Source organism: Elaeis guineensis, chromosome 3 (genome assembly GCF_000442705.2).
Source record: "Elaeis guineensis isolate ETL-2024a chromosome 3, EG11, whole genome shotgun sequence".
Taxonomy (NCBI): domain Eukaryota; kingdom Viridiplantae; phylum Streptophyta; class Magnoliopsida; order Arecales; family Arecaceae; genus Elaeis; species Elaeis guineensis.
This window is the reverse complement of record NC_025995.2, coordinates 7,457,544-7,478,322: the sequence shown is the minus strand read 5'-3', so window position 1 is coordinate 7,478,322 and position 20,779 is coordinate 7,457,544. Positions and strand designations below refer to the sequence as shown.

At 34.5% G+C, this 20,779-nt stretch overlaps 1 protein-coding gene across 12 annotated transcripts in view; it reads left to right on the top strand.

The window, feature by feature from the left end:
* The first annotated feature begins 1,803 nt into the window (after window positions 1-1,803).
* The window catches only part of LOC105042316 (uncharacterized), a 54,311-nt gene continuing 35,335 nt past the window's right edge, over window positions 1,804-20,779 (top strand). For 2 of the 12 annotated variants that reach the window (XR_012139618.1, XR_012139617.1), the window contains exons 1-2: window positions 1,809-3,094; window positions 4,792-4,867. Coding sequence is in view for 4 of the 12 variants with exons in the window: in XM_073253606.1 (XP_073109707.1) it covers window positions 2,814-3,094; window positions 4,792-4,867; window positions 13,343-13,408 (423 nt within the window). In the remaining 8 variants the exon portion in view is untranslated. Of the gene's footprint in view, window positions 3,095-4,791; window positions 4,872-13,342; window positions 13,409-20,779 lie in introns of all 12 variants that reach the window. The other 10 variants (XR_012139621.1, XR_012139620.1, XR_012139622.1 and 7 more) reach the window with 10 other exon arrangements.

Sequence of the window (20,779 nt, the reverse complement as noted above, 5' to 3'; positions counted from 1 at the left end):
TACCATGATACATGATGCATTGATTGAAAAATGATTGAAACATGATACATGATACATGATACATATATTAATAATCGTGGATTAGGTTTTACATTGAAAGAAAATGATTGAAACAAAGATAAAATTTTGAAAAAAATTTTAATTAGTTTTTATAATACCACTAATATTATTTTTGATGTTTATTATTCAACCTCTTATTTATTTTTACAACAAGCATATCTTATTAGTCAAAAATTTGCATAATATAAATATGATAATGTTTTAGAGTCTATTATTAATAAAATAAAATCTAAATGGAATGAGTATTGAGACAGGATATGTCCTATGCATAATTTAACTACTGTATTTAATCTATGTATTAAATTAAGTGGTATACTAATTTTACTTGATGCATGTTCTGAAAATATGATCAAGATCTCGAACCTGCTAAAGCTGAGATAAATCAATTTTTTTATGATATTTATGTTTTATATAATGAAAAAGTTCGTGGATCTAGTGCTTCTCATTCACAAATCTTCATCACTTCTTCTAGTACTTCTCGTTCATCATCTGTTTTTTTATTCATTGCACATAAGAGACATACACATACTTTTTCAAGTTCATCTATATCTTAATCTTTTAATAATGAACTTAAATTTTATTTATGAAATAATTATCATTTTGCATATGATGAAAATTAAATAGAGAGTCTTGATGTATTAGCTTAATAGAAAGTATTAAAAATTAATATTCTGTAATATCCGTCATTGTACGTGATATCTTAGTTGTACCGATATCCACAGTAGCATCGAAATCTACTTTTAGTGCAGATCGACGTGTTTTGGACGAAAAAAGAGTAGGATGATCGATAAAATAATTGAGATGCTGCTTTGCTTCAAAGATTGATTGGATACCGAGGTGAGACTTCAAGATAAAAATGGACATAATACAATATCCGATGACGTTGACAATACAAACACCATCGACGAATGACGATCAGTAAGATTTTCAATTATTAATTTATTATATTTATAATTTTTTAATTTTTACTTCTTAATTATTGATGTGGTCACCTCTATTTCTTCTCTCTTCCTCGTTGTATTTTGAAGGTCAAACTTAGGCCCCCTCCTTCTCCTGTATCATTTTGATTGTTATTAATAAATCGATAGGGTCCATGCCAAATCCCCCACCATTATAAGATGATTTTTTATTTTTACAAAAAAATCTAATATCTTATTTAATTTTGCTCAACCTTTTTTAATTTATAAAATATTTTTAAATTAAAAAAAAAGATCGGGCTAGCATGCGGCCTGTGCTGTGCTTGGATCGTGTCAGGTCGTGCCTAGCCTATGGGCCAGGCCAGGCCTGTCACGAGCTGTATCATGTCTGGCCCGCGGGTCGTGCTAGCCCAGACCCTTATGGGCCGTATCGAGTCTGGATCATGGGCCGTAAATTCTTAGCCCAGCTCGATTCTTTTTTAATGGATTGTATTTGATACGATCTATTACTGTAGCAATAGTATGGTCCGATTCGTATTGGGCCGGACCGTATGATGGCGGTCCAGTCCATTATGCATGTCTGATAATAGCCGAGCTAATGTAAACGGTTATTAATTTTTACATCGATATATCTAATCTATGATAGGCGTTGCAGACTAAAAGTCTACGCAACTTAAAAAAAAAAAAAAAAAAGATAGGTACAACCACCCCACCTGCAACCGTCCAACCGGAGAGTAGGGGCGGCTGATCCCTTGCCGTATAAGAAACGACGTAGGGTGGGCGCCATTTCGGTCGTCCTTATCGGCATTAATTTGGCTACAGGCGTGACACACCCGTTGACAAGTCCTTCCACCGGTGCCATCATTTTTTTATTTTTGTTCCGTAGTCGGTGTCACGATTGACGGACCGTGTTCCTCCTGGGATGAACCTCCTCCTTCCCACCCACCATTTGTTTCTTCCTGTCGTCAGTTCCGGCGATCGCCAAAGGCCAGTTTCTTTTTCTTTTTGTTTTGGGTGAAAGCCAAAGGCCAGGGTTTTGAGAGTTTTTTAACGCCAACCAGAACCATCGCCCTCTTTCTTTTTTTTTTTTTTGTTTTTTTTTATGCCATACCATCGCCCTCTTCCTCGAGAATATGGTTTGGGTTGCTGCCGCTGGCGCACCATCAACGGCTTCGGCTGTCTTCAGCTTTAGTTGGACCAGATCCACTGCTCAGCTGGTAGACCAATCCAACCGTGGAGCAGCACACACTGACAACTACATGGTCCATGAACAAAATCACCCAGAGATTCCAACATCTATAATGTTCTTCAGAAGAAAAGAAAATAATTTTTTCACTAAAATTCATTAATTAAGTGCATATTATATATTTATGCAAGATTCATTATTTATAACCTAATCTTCGACTCATATCAGCAACTACATGGAACTATTTGTTAAAGGCCTTCGATTCATTATGTTACATGGAACTAAAATTTATCAAATAGTGAATCAGTTTGCACATACATATCTATAATATTTTTAAATATGCGACCAGACCAAGTATGCTTAAAATTATGGTTATCAATACTGGGTGCAATATTGTAGTTGGATGAGGAGTTCTAAAAGTTCCAGCACCAACCAAAAATTGTTATTTGTTGATGCACATACAAAACTCCACCTTTTTTTTTGCAAATTAAAATTTTATTATTTACCCCGATGAGGATAAATACGCCACACTCCACCAATGGCGACCTATGCTAAAGCATATTAGTATTTTTTACGAAGACTTTGGTCATATACTAGTCAATTGGATATAGGAGCACAGCATCGTCAGGGGAAGGGGATTATAAATAACCATGACCGGAAACGCAAGACGATGCTACTTCCAACAGTATGATCGTGTTCTTGATCGCGTAACTGGTCGGGTTTTCGGGTGGCTGGACTGTGAAGTTGCTCCCCATCTCCAGGGGTCGGCTTCGCTGCCATCGTCGCCTGGCACTAGCAGTCCAATCATCCTACCCGCGGTGTCTCTGCCGTGCCCTCCGTGGCGGAGCATCCATTGCTGCGAACAAACACCAGGCTCTATCCCTTGCCGGTGCCTGCAACCTCCCGCCCCACGCTCTTGGCCCCTGCTACGGTATGAGTTTTGCATCCATAGATTATCCCAAATTGTTAAAGAGGCATATAGTTGCTTAACCCACAAGGTTTATGACAAAATGTTCTTTTATAAATTCTTTTCTTTCCTATGTATATATATTTCTTTATAACGATATATTTGCATGGTTACCCAAGATTTCCCTTTGTAGCCTTCAGTTTCTTATGTAAATCACTGGGACAGCGAATTCTCCAATGTTAATGGGTTCACAAGATTTTGAGGTAATGATAGCAGAGTGTGGCAAAACACTGAAAAAGTATATGGAAATCGTAAAAAGTGTGGGAAAAGATAAAAGGAATCCAATTATAAATATCTTTCCTGATATACCGCAGGAATCCAACATGAATCCCGCTTCCTGATTTCCACGATCACTTTATTCGTTTCCTCACATTCTACATGTCTTACAATTTCCTGTTTTGAAGACTTCAAGATGCACTTCACAATTTTGAATTCGTTTCTATTTAAACAATTTTTTTCATACCAGTGTATATCTGTCCTATTTTTGGTGTTGAATTTTTTTTTTCCAGACATCTGTCAGTGATGAAGAAATGCGACAAAACTTTAATGGGGCATTGAGTTATTCTGATACACTGGATAGGGATTGCATGCCAAGGCATATGCTTGCTAATTAACTAGATGAGAACTAGTACCGCTTGATGATTTGGAAATATAAAAGAGCAAAATATAACAGAGAGATCCAAGAGGTTGGAAATTGGGTAAACCAGAAATTTGTAGATTGCTTTGAACGTCAACCATGATATTCTATTTATGCATGAAATTGGACATATTCATATTCCGTCTGAATGGACGATTATGTACACTAAAATCAAATATAGTTGAATATTTCATTCTTTGCAAGCATGATCTTTGTAATGCTGTACTATAAAACTATGCACAGCTCTACTGGTCTAATTACGCCAATGAAAAACTAAAATTTATCAATAGTGATGGAATAACTAGGTCACATCTGATTTTTCAACAGAGTACTATATGAGATTGCATTAGAGTCAGCAGAAACTGGCATCTAAGAATTGCCTAGTAGTGATATGCTATCTTGCTAAATCATATTAGAGCTTCGACTTTAGTTTCAACCATTAAGTACTTTCATCATTGGAAAATAGTTGCAGTCATGCCAAAAAGTATTCATGATACATTTTAGTTTCAAGCACTGCTGAAGATGATCCCATCCACATGTCCCTGTACAACAAATATCCTTTTTTTTTTTTTTTTTTTGATTTAATGGATAGTGGAGGAAGATGCCTTGCACTGTATTATATAAAAGAATAGAATACAAGTAGAATACAAGGGAAGAGGTGACACAGAAGCAAATGGAAGAATGTAGAACAGGGTTGCTGGAAGACCCAGCATCCAAACATATAACTACAGAAGATTAAGCGTACAGAGAAGAACAGAGTACGAGGGAAGTGGTTACAGAGAAGAACATGGAAGAACGTAGATCAAATGTTTATCTGCTTCAATATTTTAGTTTCAAGTACCACATAACATAGGTCCAAGTTATGTCAAATTTCTAGCTGACAATTACTTGCCAAGCATGATTCCCCATACTAAAGAAACCAAATTTATGCAAGTTTCCACATATGTTTAAATTGTTAAGCTGCATTTCATATCTTTATAAACAATTTAATAAATTCTTGCTGCTACTTATTTGTTGTATGCAGTTCTGGAAAGACCAAGTCACCAATAGAATCTCCCAAAGAGAGGTCCAAATCATGTACCTTTCACTTCATACAAATGGTAGGTCTCTTGCTTTTTGACATACGGTGAAGTTTCTTATAATAAGCATATGTTAGTCTTGAGGATCTATTCTTCTGTGGATAAAAAATTTATCTGAGAATCTATATTTTTCTACGTAAATATTTTTTAGATGATATTTAGATAGAAAAATGATTTACTCATGTTCTATTCCGTATAGAAGAGTGGCTTCGAAATCTATTACCTATATTCTTTCATATTACTATTTTTCTGAATAAATTACTAAAATTTATCCATATTTTTCATAACATCCTTTATATTTTTTTAGATTTAAATAGTATAGATGACCGAGTTATTGGACATGGAATGATAGAGGCATTAGAAATGAGAATGACATATTTTAGGAATAAAATAAAATACCTAATTTATTGGCTGATGGAAAAATAATTTAGCCATCGCTTAGGTAGGTAAGATTTTTTCCTCATTTCATAGAATGCTATCCATAAAAAGTAACTTATCCATTTTGAAAAACGTGAGAATATGGATAAGTTGGTCGATGAAAAAATCGACTAATTTTTCATGATATTTATCCACAAAAAAATGGGCCCTAAAGTTAAAAGAAGCATAGAATTTTAGCTTTTTCTTGTAGAAAATGTATGATTTTAAGCTTTAAACATTTTGAGTAGGTTTTTGTCCCGATTGTAGAACAAGCTCTATCGTTAATATTCTTCAGTTTATATATTTTAGAATCAAATTTCTCTCCTTTTCCTCCCCTAATAGAAGTCTCATATGGAGCAAAACATAAGCAAATATTCTATTTATTTTCCTCAAAATAATGCTTGGCTGAACACTTGAAGAGCAACACACTAGGCTGAAGGTTTCAAAAATACTTCCAAACTAGTCGAATCTGAAACATGTGCACTCTGGAGAGTTGAGACTAATTCTCATTCCAGCTATTTGGTTGGAAGGAGTTTCACTTTCATTCCAATTTCAGAAGAAGCATGGATGCTTTAATCCTTTAAAATTGAATTCCTACTTTTTTGATATATAGTATTCCAAATCCATTCAAATTCTGATTTTAACTCCAATTGCAAATGAAATGTATCAGAGGATATAGGTATTCTGATTTCCATTCTAATTCATTTTGATTCCAATTCTAATTCTAATCACTCCTGCAATGAGACTTGGTCAAAGATAATATATAAGTACAATCGTTCAAGCTATAATTGCTTTATTTGTGCGAAGACTTCTTTTCTCCAAGGAGACTTGGTCAACTGAACTTGTGACAGAGTTCCTTCTTGCCCTGTTAGAAAATGCTGATTTATTTGAGTACCCAATTGCTCCCATCTTTTTCAAAGTTCAATCTGGCTAAAGATTCCTTCCCTGCCCAATAAGAAAACCTCGCCATCAGGCTGATGTGTTTGTGTTACTCAATTACATTCATCTTTAGCAAAGTTCAATTTGACTAGAGGTCCGTGACGGACTCACCGATGCCATCATTTTCCTTTTTTTTTTTTTTTTTGCCCGCAGTGCGTGCCATAATTCACTACCCTCTTCCTTCCTGGTCTTCAGTTTCCGCGACCTCTGTCCTCCCTTCCTTTTTTTTTTTTTTTTTTTTTTTTTTTTTGTGAATATTAGCAACCATCAACGGAATGACACGTGGAAGACAAAGTTCTCAATTATCCGAAGGTGATTTCTTGGACAAAATTTTTGCTCTCTATTTGATTTATTTTTATTTTATTATTCACTTTTCTATATCCATAGGTGTATGTTATCCGTTGCAAGTCCTGATCCTCGGTTGTTTGTTCTGATTAGAGCTGATCTGGGCACAAAAATATCAACTTTTAAACAGGCCCGATCCAAAGCCTGACTGAAACAATGAATATAGCTTAGATTTACAATCCGGCCCTGATTAGCTCTAGCTCTGATCTTCTGTTATTCGGACCTTGATCTTAGAGTAGACCTCCTCAAAAACTATGTAGGCCGGCCAAGTTTGGCATATGTTGAATGGTGAAATTCTTTGTGCACCGCAGGCGGTGTAAAAAATCCGACGTAGAGTGCACTATATTGTCCGATTGATCCACATAGTCATTGATTTCTAACATGTATTTAATGTTTATAGGTCGATTTTTTCGTTTAAAAATTTTGTATGATGAAAATATTTCTATTTTTTGAAAAAAATTATGATACCGAGGTCATATTTTAACCTTAAATGTCATAACATTTTCCCAAAGAATAAGGATATTTTTGTAATTCAAAATTTTCAAACGAAAAAATAGATCTGCAGACATTAAATACGCGTTAGAAAGTAGTTGGACAAAAATATCTTTTTCATATTATGACATCTGAGGTGATATTATGATATCCAAGATCAAAATATATCTCGGATGTCATAATTTTTTTCCAAAAGATAAGGATATTTTTCGTCATACAAAATTTTTAAACGAAAAAACCGACTTGCAGATATTGAATGCGCGTTGAAAATCGATGACTATGTGGACTAATCGGATGAGGAGGTGCATTCCACATCAGATTTTCTATATTGCCCACTGTGCACAAAGAATTTCTCATGTTGAATGAGCTTAGGGTCTGATTGTTTAGCCCGGTTGGCTGCAGAGGACGAAAAGTTTGAGCCCATTCTGTAAGTGAGTTGGACTTTGGTTTGCATTGACCCAACTCGAATCCAATCCAAACTCAATTATTTTAATTAATAAATATATTATATGTTAGAATTTCGTATCAGAACATGCATGTATATTTTAAATTTTTTTTTCTAAACAACATAGCGGAATAGAAGATTAAAATATTTTTTAATCTAAATCATATATATATATATATAAAATAAAGAATATATGGATCTACATCATATGTTGAAATTTAATACATGCTGAATTTTATGCTGAAATTAAATATGTGATTGAATCACATATCTGTTTCGTAATTTTTTTCTTTAAATCTAGATCTGAAAGAGACTAGGTTCTCTCTTAGCCACGCAAATGTCTGACCTCTATGGATATCCACTCAGGATCAGTCTGAAACAGTCCTCTTTGATGTTGATCTTTCTTCTCCAAAAATAATTATTCTGTGAATCTGAATGAAGCCTGAATCGCGATCAACTCTTTGATATTTTTCTTATTTTTTTTTCTTCTCTTGCTCTTCTTTCCTTGATTATGAAGCAACCAACGTCTGGAAACTAGCAAAAAAAATAAAATGCCCAAGCTCCTCTTGGGCGTGGAGACAGAGGATGCCCAACCTTTGGTCATTGGAACTAGAAGGGAGAAGAGAGAGAGGCATGGGGACTCTTGGGAGGCGTGGAGGCTGCTGCAATTCTGATGTTAAGAGCCTTAGAGAAAGTCCCTTTAAATAGGTAAAAAATTTGAATCCTATTCAAAATCAAATAGTCCTTTAATACAAGTCCTACTTGTATTAGGAATCCTTATTGCTTTAGATATTTGATCTCCTTTAGGAGATCCATTAGGCACCAAATATTGGAGTCTTTGCACCCACTTTTTCACATACCACATAGGGCCTAGAGGATGCCCCATGCTGGTCCCATATGCCCTCTCTTAGGTGGACATGCCCAACTTGATCAAATCAAGTGATGCCCCATGCAAACAATCAAGAAAATTGATTAAGGGTTAATCTCTTAATTCATATGATCTAAAATCCTAGGCACCCAATAATTGAAGCCCAATGAATCTAATTCATTTAGATTATTAGTAAGTAATTAATTTAAATTAATCTTATCAAATAAAAAATTCAAATGCAAAAAAAAAAAATGGGTTCAACCATATACTAGTAAGGTTATTCTGAATCCAATAGGATTTTTTTAAATCCAATTGAAACTTCATAAGCTCAATTGCTTATTTCAGATTTAATCCCTTTGTTGTGTGATCCCATAGGTTCAATTCTATCTGGTAGTGAGATATACTATGATCTCTATCATAGTGTCATTGAAACTCTTTTTAATAGATTGGAACGATTCCACTCTAACTCATCAAGGATTGTCGATCCTAAGCAACCTTAGTGAGCTCTCACAATCCACCAGTGACACCTAGCAATATGTAGTGGCAACTCAATAAACTGAAAAAGAATCTCAAGGTGTAGCTCGCATATGATTTAGTCCTTCTATTGTGAGTCCCAACTAGATAGCAGGCAATAGATAAATCATCAAATCTCATCATCAGTCATATGATAGATTTGATCAGCTCAAGTCCATTTGTGATCCTCATAAAAATTCTTTTCCATCAATCACACTGCTGTGGTCACAGACTCTCGGATTTAGCCTATCAAATCTCATAGGACTACTCCTCTCTATCAAGATTGATAGATTCCATCTAGATATATACCCCACTCCCATAGTGGACCAACTGTCACCAACATCTACTACAATGTCTCATCGAGATCATGTTTATGTGTCAATCAAATTCCAGCAGCCTCACTAGGAGCAGTCGTACCATCATTAGTCAAAAGACTATTCACATAACTACAGCATCGAGATAATCACTGACGATTGAATAGAAATCTTAGTGATCTCTTGTATGTTCATGCTCAGTACTAGTTGCTTTCTAACAACTACCTGCACTCGTCGCTCAGTGTCTCTATATTTTAGACCAAAGACTCATCTATCCTGAAAAAAGTGATCTGTGTGTTGGTCTATCCGGATCAATCACCGTCCTCATGATGATACTATGATCGGAAGTATTTAAAAAATTTATATATATCTCTAATTCTTAATACTTTAAGAATATGTATCGAAGTATTAATTTTATAGATGATTCAACGACACCTTACTCTTGAATGAAAATAAAATATACCCTTTTATTGATCAAATTAATGTATTAAGTACAAAAATGTGTTCTAAACTTATTATAATGTGTCAGCCGTATTGACTTCTAAGATATACATCTAACAATCTCTCACTTAGACTAAAGCCAATGTGCCACTAATCTAAGTCCTATCTTCTCAAAGTGGACTTCTATCTTTGGCTGGCTTAATTACTTTATCAGTGAATCAATCATATTGTCCGCAGAGTCTACTTTTTGCATCTCGACATATTTCTTTTCGAGGTAGTCATGTATGATATGAAACCGCCACTCGTTGTGCTTTAATTTCTGATGAGACCTCGACTCCTTAGCAAATGCTATGGCTTCATTGTTGTCACAAAAAAGTGGTATGACATCCGATATTATTATCCCAAGCTCCGTGATGAATTTCTTGAACCAGAAGTCTTCTTTTGCAGCTCTGAAGTAGTAACATATTCAGCTTCTTTGGTCGAATCCACTATGATGGATTGTTTGGAACTCTTCAAGCTGACTGCGCTACCATTGCATGTGAGCATATATCCTGACGTAGACTTTCTATTATCAGGATCAGACATAAAGTCTGAATCAGTATACCCTCGACTTGCAACTCAAAAGTTTCTCTAAAAATCAAGAATAAATTCTTAGTTCTTCTCAAGTACTTAAGGATGTTCTTCACAGCTATTAGTGCTCTTTATCTGAATTCGACTGATACCTGCTCGTGATACTCACAGTAAAGATAATATCAGGTCAAATACACAGTATGACATATATGAGACTTCCTATGGCCGAGGCATAAGGAATCCTACTCATGCATTGAATTTCTTCAGATGTGGTTGGACACATCGTCTTAGAAAGATGAATACCATGCCTAAGATGTAAAAATTATCTTTTAGAATTTTTCATATTGAATCTCTTCAGCACTTTCTCTATATACAGCTTTTGTGATAGGTCTAGCATCCTTTTAGATCTATCCCTATAAATCTTTATTTCAAGAATATAGGATACTTCTCCTACGTCTTTTATGGAGAATTTCTTAGACAATCATCTTTTGACCAAAGTCAGCATGGAAATATTATTCACAATGAGGAGAATATCATCCACATACAATAAAAGAAATGTAATTGCACTCCCACTGACCTCCTTGTATATACAAGGTTTCTCTTCGTTCTTGATGAAATCAAACGATTTGATCGCATCATCGAAACAAAAATTTCAACTCCGAAAAGCTTGCTTTAATCCATATATGGACCTTTGCAGCTTGCAGACTTAGTGATCACCATCATCAGATGTGAAATCCAAAGGCTGCTCTATGTAGATATCTTTCTCAAGATATCTATTCAGAAAGATAGTTTTTACATCCATCTGTCAGATTTCATAATCATAATAAGCTGCAACAACAAGCAGAGTGTGGATGCATTTCAGCATCGCTAAGGATAAAAAGATTTTCTGATAATCAATACCTTCGCACTGACTATAATTTTTTACCACAAACTTAGCTTTATAGATCTCTATCTTATCATTGGCATCTTTTTTTTTTGTAGATCTATTTACACCCAATGGATACTATACCCTTGGATAGATCCACTAAAGTTCATACTTGGTTCGAGTGCATTGAGTCAATCTCTAACTTTATTGCATCTAATCATTTTTTGAAATCGATATCAGACATCATCTCGTCAAAGATATTAAGATCATCACCATGATCCTTATCTCCTATGAGAAATATTTTCTTTACTTCTTTTGTAAGCATGCCCATGTACCTTTTTGAAGATCGGAAGACCCTACTGGATTTATGAGGTGGTGAAGAAACATCAACTACTGGCTCATGGATAATAGATCTTGAGGATCCATAGCTCTTTGCTCTTCAGTGACCTTCTCTTTAAGCTCAACTAACCTTCCACTACCACCATTCTGGATAAACTATTTTTTTAGAAATATGATATTTTGACTCACAATCACATTGCGATCTTGTAAAAAGTAGTAGTATCTCATTGATTCTTTTGGATATCCTATAAAATAAGCTATTATAGATCTATCCTTTAGTTTATCTGCCATCTGTCTCTTGACATAGGCTGGATATCCCTAAGTCTTAAGATAATGTAGACTCGACTTCTTACTTTGTCATATCTCATATAATATTGTAGGAACGGATTTTGATGGAATTTTATTCAATAAATGAATTGTAGTTAATAAGGCATGTCTCGAAAGATATAAGGGTAAATCAGTGAAGCTTATCATAGACCTGATCATATTTAATAAGATCATATTCCTCTTTTCAGATATCTTATTGAGCTGAGGTGTTACAGGAGAAGTCCATTGAGAGACCATGCATTGTTCTTAAGATATTTCAAAAATTTTTGACAAAGATATTCTCCTCTTCGATCAGATTGAAGAATCTTAATGGATTTACTTGTTTATTTTTTTACTTCATTTCTGAATTCTTTGAACTTTTCAAAGACTTAAGACTTATGTTTCATTAGATACATATATCCGTAACGTGATAGATCATCGATAAAGATGATGAAGTAGCTATAACCATCCTTGACCTGCACATCAAATGGCCCACACACATCGATGTGTACCCAGGCAAGTAACTCGGTGGCTCTTTTTCTATGTCCTACAAAGGGGTAACTTGGCCATTTTTTCTCGAAGATAAGATTCACAAGCTAGGTATGACTCTGAATCAAAAGAGCTAAGGATCCCATCTTTTTTCAGTTTGTTTATCTTATCCTCTCTAATATAGTCTATTCTATAATACCACAAGTACTTTTAATTAATTTCATCTCTGGATCTCTTTTAACCTACAGCACTCACTACTTGCTCGTTTAGATTCACATTCACATCAATATGCAAGTGATCAAGACTATTAATTAAAAGACTACATGCAACCAGTTTATTTCGTAAATAAATGGAACAAAAGTGTTTATTGAAATTAAAATTAAAATCATTCTGTGCTAGCATAGACATGAAAATCAAATTCTAACTAGCTACAGGAACAAATATTAGTCTTTCAAATTTAATCTAAATCTTGATGGTAATCCAAGAGGATAAGTGCCAATGACTTCTGAGCAATTTTTGCTCCATTGTCGATCCAAAGCACTATGTCACATTCCCTCAACCCCTTATTTTTTATTAGACCCTGTATTGAAGTATATATATGAGCACTCGAATTAGAATCCAATATCCAACTAAAAGTAGAAGAAACCATAAGTTTAGATTCAATTACAAGCATACCTTCTGAAAGTTTGTCATCCATTTTAGTGTTCAGGCTCTCCAGGCAGAGTGGATAGTTCTTCCTCCAGTGGCCTTCAGCATCACAGTGAAAATATTTTTTCTTTGCTTCAGCCTTCTTTGAAATGTCCTTCTTTGGCTTGCTCTCTTTCTTCTGCTTTCTCATGGATTTACTCTTCTTCTTCCAACCAGACTTTCTCTTGGATGAAGAAGTTCGCTCCATAGCAATAATAGTATCCCTTGAACTCTTCAAGGTTGCCTCAGTAGTGACCAATATGTTGACCAGTTTGGATATAGTGCAATCAAGTTTGTTCATATAAAAATTTATAATAAATTGACTATATGAACTCATAAGGGGTTGCAGGATCAAATCCATCTGTAATTCCTTTTGTATATCAAGCTCCAACTTTTCAAGCTCCTCAATATCCTTGATCACTGTCATATAGTGCTCATAGACTGACTGTCTTTTATACATCTTCAGATTGAAGAGTCTCTTGGACACTTTGAAGTGCGCTGTGCGGCTCTACTCACCAAACAACTCTTGCAGGTGAGTGATCATGATCTTGACAGTGGGCATATGCTCATACTGACTCTATAACTCATTTGACATGGAAGCTAGCATATAGCATTTGACCCGACCGTCTTCATCTGTCTACTTTTCATATGCCGTTCTTTGCACAACAGTAAGACGGTTTGATAACACTAGAGATTTTTGATCAAGTACATGATCTAATTTTTCATAAGAACAATCCTGAGATTTCTAACTAATTTTTATAATTAGTTTCAGTCAAACGATTGGATTCAAGGATGCAAACTAGAGAGTTTGAAGCTGACATAATTTAACTGCGAGAGTAGAGATTCAAGTTAGATTTTGTACTTTAAATTTATATTTGCTCTAAGAACTTTAAGAAGCAAATAATGACTCCTACTATTTTTTTGGATCCCTTCACTTTTTAGATAAGAAACGAAAATCTTAATGCAACAAGTGGATTTCTAGTTGGTGCTGCGGTCCCACCGATGCCATGCATCTCATCTAATAGTTATTGATAACATGCATACTGATGCATGGACAATTCTTTGCCTAGATGCTTCTCTAAGTATTTTGCAGCTTAATACTTGGTCTCTAAATTATGTGGGCTCATCTAACAGTTATTGACCACACTCCTTAGTTAAATCCAACCCACCATTCACAAGTAGGTGCAAAGCCATCATTGGGCCCCTTACCTAATAGTTATTGGGCCCAACCCCATCCTTATCCTGGAGCAACTCTTTGCTAATAGAGTGGTTGCGTATTCCTGGTGCAACTGAACCATTGTGATCAGTCGAAAACAATCAACATCAGTACCATGCTCGCACATCTACAATAGTGGAAGACTTATGGACTTAATATTTATGAGAAGATTTAAGTTTAGGTCTTATCTAATCAGTTATCATATGACCGATTTAATTGGCATGGGCTAAACCTAACTGTCAAACAATCCTATTCAAGACTCAATCTTTCAAATTGACTAGGTAAGTAAAGATCGGTAGGGGTCCCTCCGTTGCTTTTCTTAGACATCAATAAACCGTTAAGGTCAGCAAATGAAACTAATTAAATAATCACCTCTCAATTACTTATCTTAGATACCAATAGATTAATTGATCCAAATAGGTTAGCTTAAGTGAATCAGGCTCAAGCCATCGAGCCAAATTAGATCTTTAGGTTAATCGATTCTACATATGGGATTTAATCAATTTGATTAACAATAATTACATGATCTTAAACTTAATTAATCTAACTCTAATCAATACTTGACTTGATTTGATCAATTACTTAATCAAATTAGACCCATTATATTCAAATAAAAAATTCTAGATGCAATCTAATTACATGACCTAATTTTTGATTTACCTATAACCAAAATTCTCATGCACAAACATAAATTTCAGATTCTAAAATTAAATTTGAGATTTAAATTCTTTGCATAAAAAATAAGTTTTAAATCATGAAATTAATTTTCAGATTTAATATACAAGCATATATCTTTTATATATATATATATATATGTAAAATTTAGATCTAAACTAAAATTCAGATCATTATGTGATATCATATATCTCATATATAAATCATAAAATATATTAAAATTAATTTTTAAACTTAAATATGTAATTATACATCTCATATATAAATCATAAATCAGATCAAAATAATTTTTAGATTTATGTATGTATCTATATATCATATATAAATGAACTAGAAATCTATCTAGAATAAATTTTGAATCTATCAATAACTTCACATATCAAATATATGATCTAAAAATTAAATTTAAAATAAATTTCAAATTCAAAACAATCATCTATACATCATATGTATCAAGAAAGATCAGATTTTGAAACTCTTTTAATTTGTTAAAATCTATGGCTCTAATACTACTGTTGGAATTTTGTGTCAGGACATGCATGTGTGTTTCAAAATTTTTTTTTTTCTAAACAACGTAGTGAAATAGAAGATTAAAATATTTTTTAATTTAAATTATATATGCATAAAATAAAGAACACATAGATCTACATCATATATTGAAACCGAACATATACTAAATTTTATGCTGAAATTAAATATGTGATCGAATCATAGATCTGTTTCACAATTTCTCTCTTCAAATTTAGATTTGAAAGATAGTAGATTCTCCTTTAGCAGCGTAAGTATCCGACCTCTATGGATATCTACTCAGGATCAGCCCAAAGTAGTCCTCTTTGATGTTGATTTTTTTCTCTAAGAACAATCACCTTGTAAATCTGAACGAAGCTTGGATCGCGATTAATTTTTTGATCTTTTCTTCTCTTCTTCTCTTGCTCTTCTTTCCTTGATTATGAAATAACCAAGATCTGAAAACTAGCAAGAAAGAGGAGACGCCCAAGCTCCTCTTGGACAAGGAGATGGAGGATGCCCAACCTTTGGGCATTGGAACTAGAAGGGAGAAGAGAGGGAGAGGCATGGGGACTCTTGGGAGGCATGAGGGCTGCTGGAATTCTGATGTTAAGAGTCTTAGAAAAGGTCCTTTTAGATAGATAAAAAATTTGAATCCTATTCAAAACTAAATAGCCATTTAATATGAGTCCTACTTGCATTAGGAATCCTTATTGCCTTAGATATTTGATCTCCTTTAGGAGATTCATTAGGCACGAACTATTGGAGCCTTTGCACCCACTTTTTCACATGCTACATGAAGCCTAGGGGATACCCCATGCTGGTCCCACATGTCCTCTCTTAGGTGAGCACACCCAACTTGATCAAATCAAGTGGTGTCCCATGCAAACAATCAAAGAAATTGATTAAAGATTTGATCCTTTAATTCATATGATCTAAAATCCTAGACACCCAATAATTGAAGCCCAATGAATCTAATTCATTTAGATTATGAGCAGGTAATTAACTTGCATTATCTTATCAAATAAAAAATTAAATGCAAAGAAAAAATTGGGTTCAATCATATACTAGCAAGATTACCTTGAATCCAATTAGATTTCTCTAAAGCCAATTGAAACTTCGTAAGCCCAATTGTTTATTCCAGATCTAATCTCTTTGTTATATGATCCCATAGGTTTAATTCTATCTAATAGTAAGATATACTATGATCTCTATCATAGTGTCATTGAAACTCTTTTCAATGGGTCGAAATGATTCTACTCTAACTTATCAAGAATTGTCTATCCTAAGTAACCCTAGTGAGCTCTCACAATCCACTAGTGACACCTGGTATTATGTAATGGCAACCCAGTAGAATCAAAAAAGAATCTCAAGGTGTAGTTTACATGTGATTCAGTCCTTCTATTGTGAGTCTCGACTAGATGGTAGATCATGGATAAATTGTCAAACCTTATCATTAGTCAAATGATTGATTTGATCAGCTCAAGTCTATTTGTGATCCTCGTGAAAATTTTTTTTCATCAATCACACTGCTGTGGCCATAAACTCTCAAACTTAGCCTCTCAAATCCATGGAACTACTCCTCTCTATCAAGGTTGATAGATTCTATCTAGATACATACTCTACTCCTATAGTTGACCAACTGTCGCTAACATCCACTATAAAATCTCATCGAGGTCATGTTTATGTGTCAATCAAACTCTAACATCTTCACTTCGAGCAGTCATACTATCGCAGGTCAAAGGACCATTCACACAACTACAGCATCGAGATAATCACTAACGGTTGATTAGAAATTCAAATGATCTCTTATATGATTACGCTCAGTACTAGTTGTTCTCTCACAACTATCCGCACTCGTCTCTCAATGTCTCTATATTGTAGATCAGAAACTCATCTATTCTGAAGGAAGCGATCTGTGCATTAGTCTATTCGGATCGATTACCGTCCTCATGATGATACTATGACTAGGAGCATTTAGAAATTTTATATATGTTTCTAATTCTCAACACTTTGAGAATATGTATTAAAGTATTAATTTCATGAACGATTCAAGGACACATCACTCTTAAATGAAAATAAAACGTGCCCTTTTATTGATCAAATCAATATATTAAGTACAAAATTATGTTCTAGATTTATTACAATATATCAGTCGTATTGACTTCTAAAATATATATCTAACATTATATGATATTATATATATGATATTTCTTAAATATCTTTAGAGTTTTTGTAAATTATATTTCCAACCTAACTCTTAAATCCCTAATCTTGTTGCCTCCTTGCGTCACTTGCACTATCTTCCTGCATCGTCTGCTCCCCATCTTTATATCATGATTTGAAAAGCCCTCCGTCTGGCCCGATGTCCGAAGCTATCGTGTTTGGGCCTAGGAAGCAAGCTCAAAGCCCATGCCGGGTTAGGCTAAAGCCTAGCTAATTTTAGTTACGTATAGGGTTGAAACCATCCTGAATCTCGATCGACCTGTCTGATAAACAGATCTATCAATAGAGGTCTAGAATTGCCTGCATCAAAGAAAAAAATATGTAACCATGGCCATTCATGTAATCCACGTTGGCTGTGATCATCACAGCCCCATGCCATGTGTGAGGCAGCACTCTAAAGCAGTGCATGCCTTTTCACTTGCAAAACATTGATGCCAATAGAAGAATACCTACATTGATGCCAATAGAAGAATACCTTGAAGTACAAAAATTTCCTCGACTCTTTGATACCAGCTTGAAAATTTAACAATTATCTTACAGTTTACACCAATCTCCTTGCATACTTGGCAGGACAATTTTAAGTGCACAAACTATCAATTCATTGTAGCCTTGCATGCATGCTTTAGACTACTCAATAACAGAGAAAATTCTTTTACCCAAAAAAAAAAAAATAACAGGAAAAATTGTTGCGTTCACTACATGCACACTTGGGTTGGGCCACGCCTGGGTGAGTGTGCGCTAAATGGAATCCATGCTTGCACGTTTTGATGATTGGTGGCATGCACCAGTATAGCCTTTTATGTAGTGCGCACACCAGCATGGCTATGCATATAATGCATACAATAATTTATTTAATAACAAAAATTTTTCAAAATAATAATCACATTAAAATTGTCTAATTGATATCAAATAATATGGAGAGCACCGATGCCAATATTTACAACAAGTATACCTCTATCATGTGGAAGATGTCTATGTCATTTTGCAAATTAACCAATAACTAGGGCTAGAAATGAGTTGGATTGGGCCGGGCCATTCCCCTACCAAGCCCGGCCTGAAAATTTAGCTTCAGGTTGGGCTTAGGCCTGAATTTTTTGAAAAATCTAGGGTCGAACCTAATTCGGCCAGCCCACATTTTATCCTATTCTGGTGAAGATGTCATCTTATTGGCATTCAATCAAACATATGATGTGTAATAGGCGATTAAATACTAAAGAAAGCTATCTTGAGAGGGGCTCCCAAGAAGAACCGATAATAAAGAACTACTAATCCATGATGAGAGAGGAGCAAAAGCAGCATCTAATTGGTGTGGGAGTGCCTAAGGCGAACTAATAACGAAGAAAGCCCCTACGAGATGGGCTCCTCTCTCTCAGCTGGCAAAATCCAACAGCCCTTATGAGTGATGGTGTATCCTGTTGGCTAACAAAGTTTAGACCCAACTAAGTTGACTCCATGTGCCAGTCCAGTCTTCATGGTGGTCTAACAAAGGCCATGGCATTAAGAGAGAGAGAGACTTACTGTAGGCTTACGGGCTGCTAGTGGTGGAGGAGGGGGCTAGTGGTAGGCAAAGGCAATAATGGCGATCGGGGAAGAAACCCTAGGTCTGATTTCTGAGCAAGGACGAGGAGTGGAGAGTGAGGGAGAGGAGAATTAGGCCTTCGTTCGGGCTATATTTCAGACTTTATATGGGCTCGAGCTCAGCCCCGGCTCTGATCAAGTTGATGAATATCCGAGCCCAGCTTGAAAAGCAAATGGGCTCTATGTTTTAGCACAAATCTGATCCAAATATTTTTGGGCCTAGCCCAAAGCCTGACTAAAAGTTGACTTGCCGGATGACCAATAAAAACTTCATATTCATGCCCTAGCCAAAAGCTGATGATTAAATGGAAAGAGAATCTCAATTGATGATTCTCTTTCATTTCTGGTACTTATTTTTAATCCTTGTAATTTGACAACCCAACTAAACTTTAGTTTTTTAAATGGTCAAGCCATCACTGATATTTTCTTTTATTTTATATTTTTGAATAATCCTGACATCCTATCGGACCTATTGCATAGTTCTAGCTTGATTTAGGGTGTCAAGCTAGTGGATTGCTCATCCATGAGCTTATGTTTGGCTTGAAATTTAGCTTGCGCTCACCTTGCTTATTCAGTAAATAACTATGGCCCAAGTTATTCTCTAAGCTCAAGAATTAAACGACCTAGCTTAGATGTGACATAAAATTAACTAAAATTTTCAAACAAAAATATTATATAGAGTAATATTTTATATTGATCATTTATAGTAATTTGGTTGGAGGTAATTTTATTTGGAAATACAAACAAATTTTTAATAATGCCCCTAAATAAATAATTAAAGCAATAATATGTTTTCTTATTTCATTTGTTGGGCATTTTTGACCCACTTCCATAACCATAGTTAATATTGGCTATTCGAAAATTGAAATATATTTACATGAGTTAATAAATATTTTTTAATTAATTATACATATAATAGAAATATATTTCTTATTATAAATATATTTAGTGTACTTTGGTATATAAATAAATATATTGATTATTAATTAAATCCTATGTTATATTTGTTGATAATTAATAAATATTTGTTAATTAGTAAAAATGGAGATAATAAAATAATGTACTATTAGGTGGTGCACGGAGCTAAAAAAAGCTAACTAACTAGATGAATAACATGTGCAATATCAAGATGGGTAACAATTAAATAGAATCAACCCCTAATTAATTGGTATCTTTTTTATATTTGGATCACAAAGAAAAAATATCTGAGTCCATGGCCCAACCATTAGCATGAAGAATTGCCAACAGCTAAATTGCATTCGGGATAACTTAGTTCTGAAGTGCAATGGATTATTAATGTATTCTATTAAGATTCCTTGTCAAGTCCTATTTCAATTAGGATTTTATTTTTATTGATCATTAGTTTTAATGACTTTAGAACTCTATTTAATTATTTCTTTTTTGAAGTGTTTAGAGTTTTTTAGTTTTTGAATTTAGGTAGAGTCAAATATCCCACATACATGATGCTCTATTAAAGGGACCTCTAGATTCTTCTTTGTATATGGAAGAGTGCGGAAAAGTGTGTAGGAAAAAGAAATGATATAGATGGATAATCAAACTCAATATGGATCATTTTAATCACTACGGATATCTAGAAGAATCACTAGATTTAATATGGATCTCTTTCACCACTATGAATACTTGATATGGATTACATCGGCTACTATTAGTAGAGCTTGGCATGATCCAAGAAGAAGATTT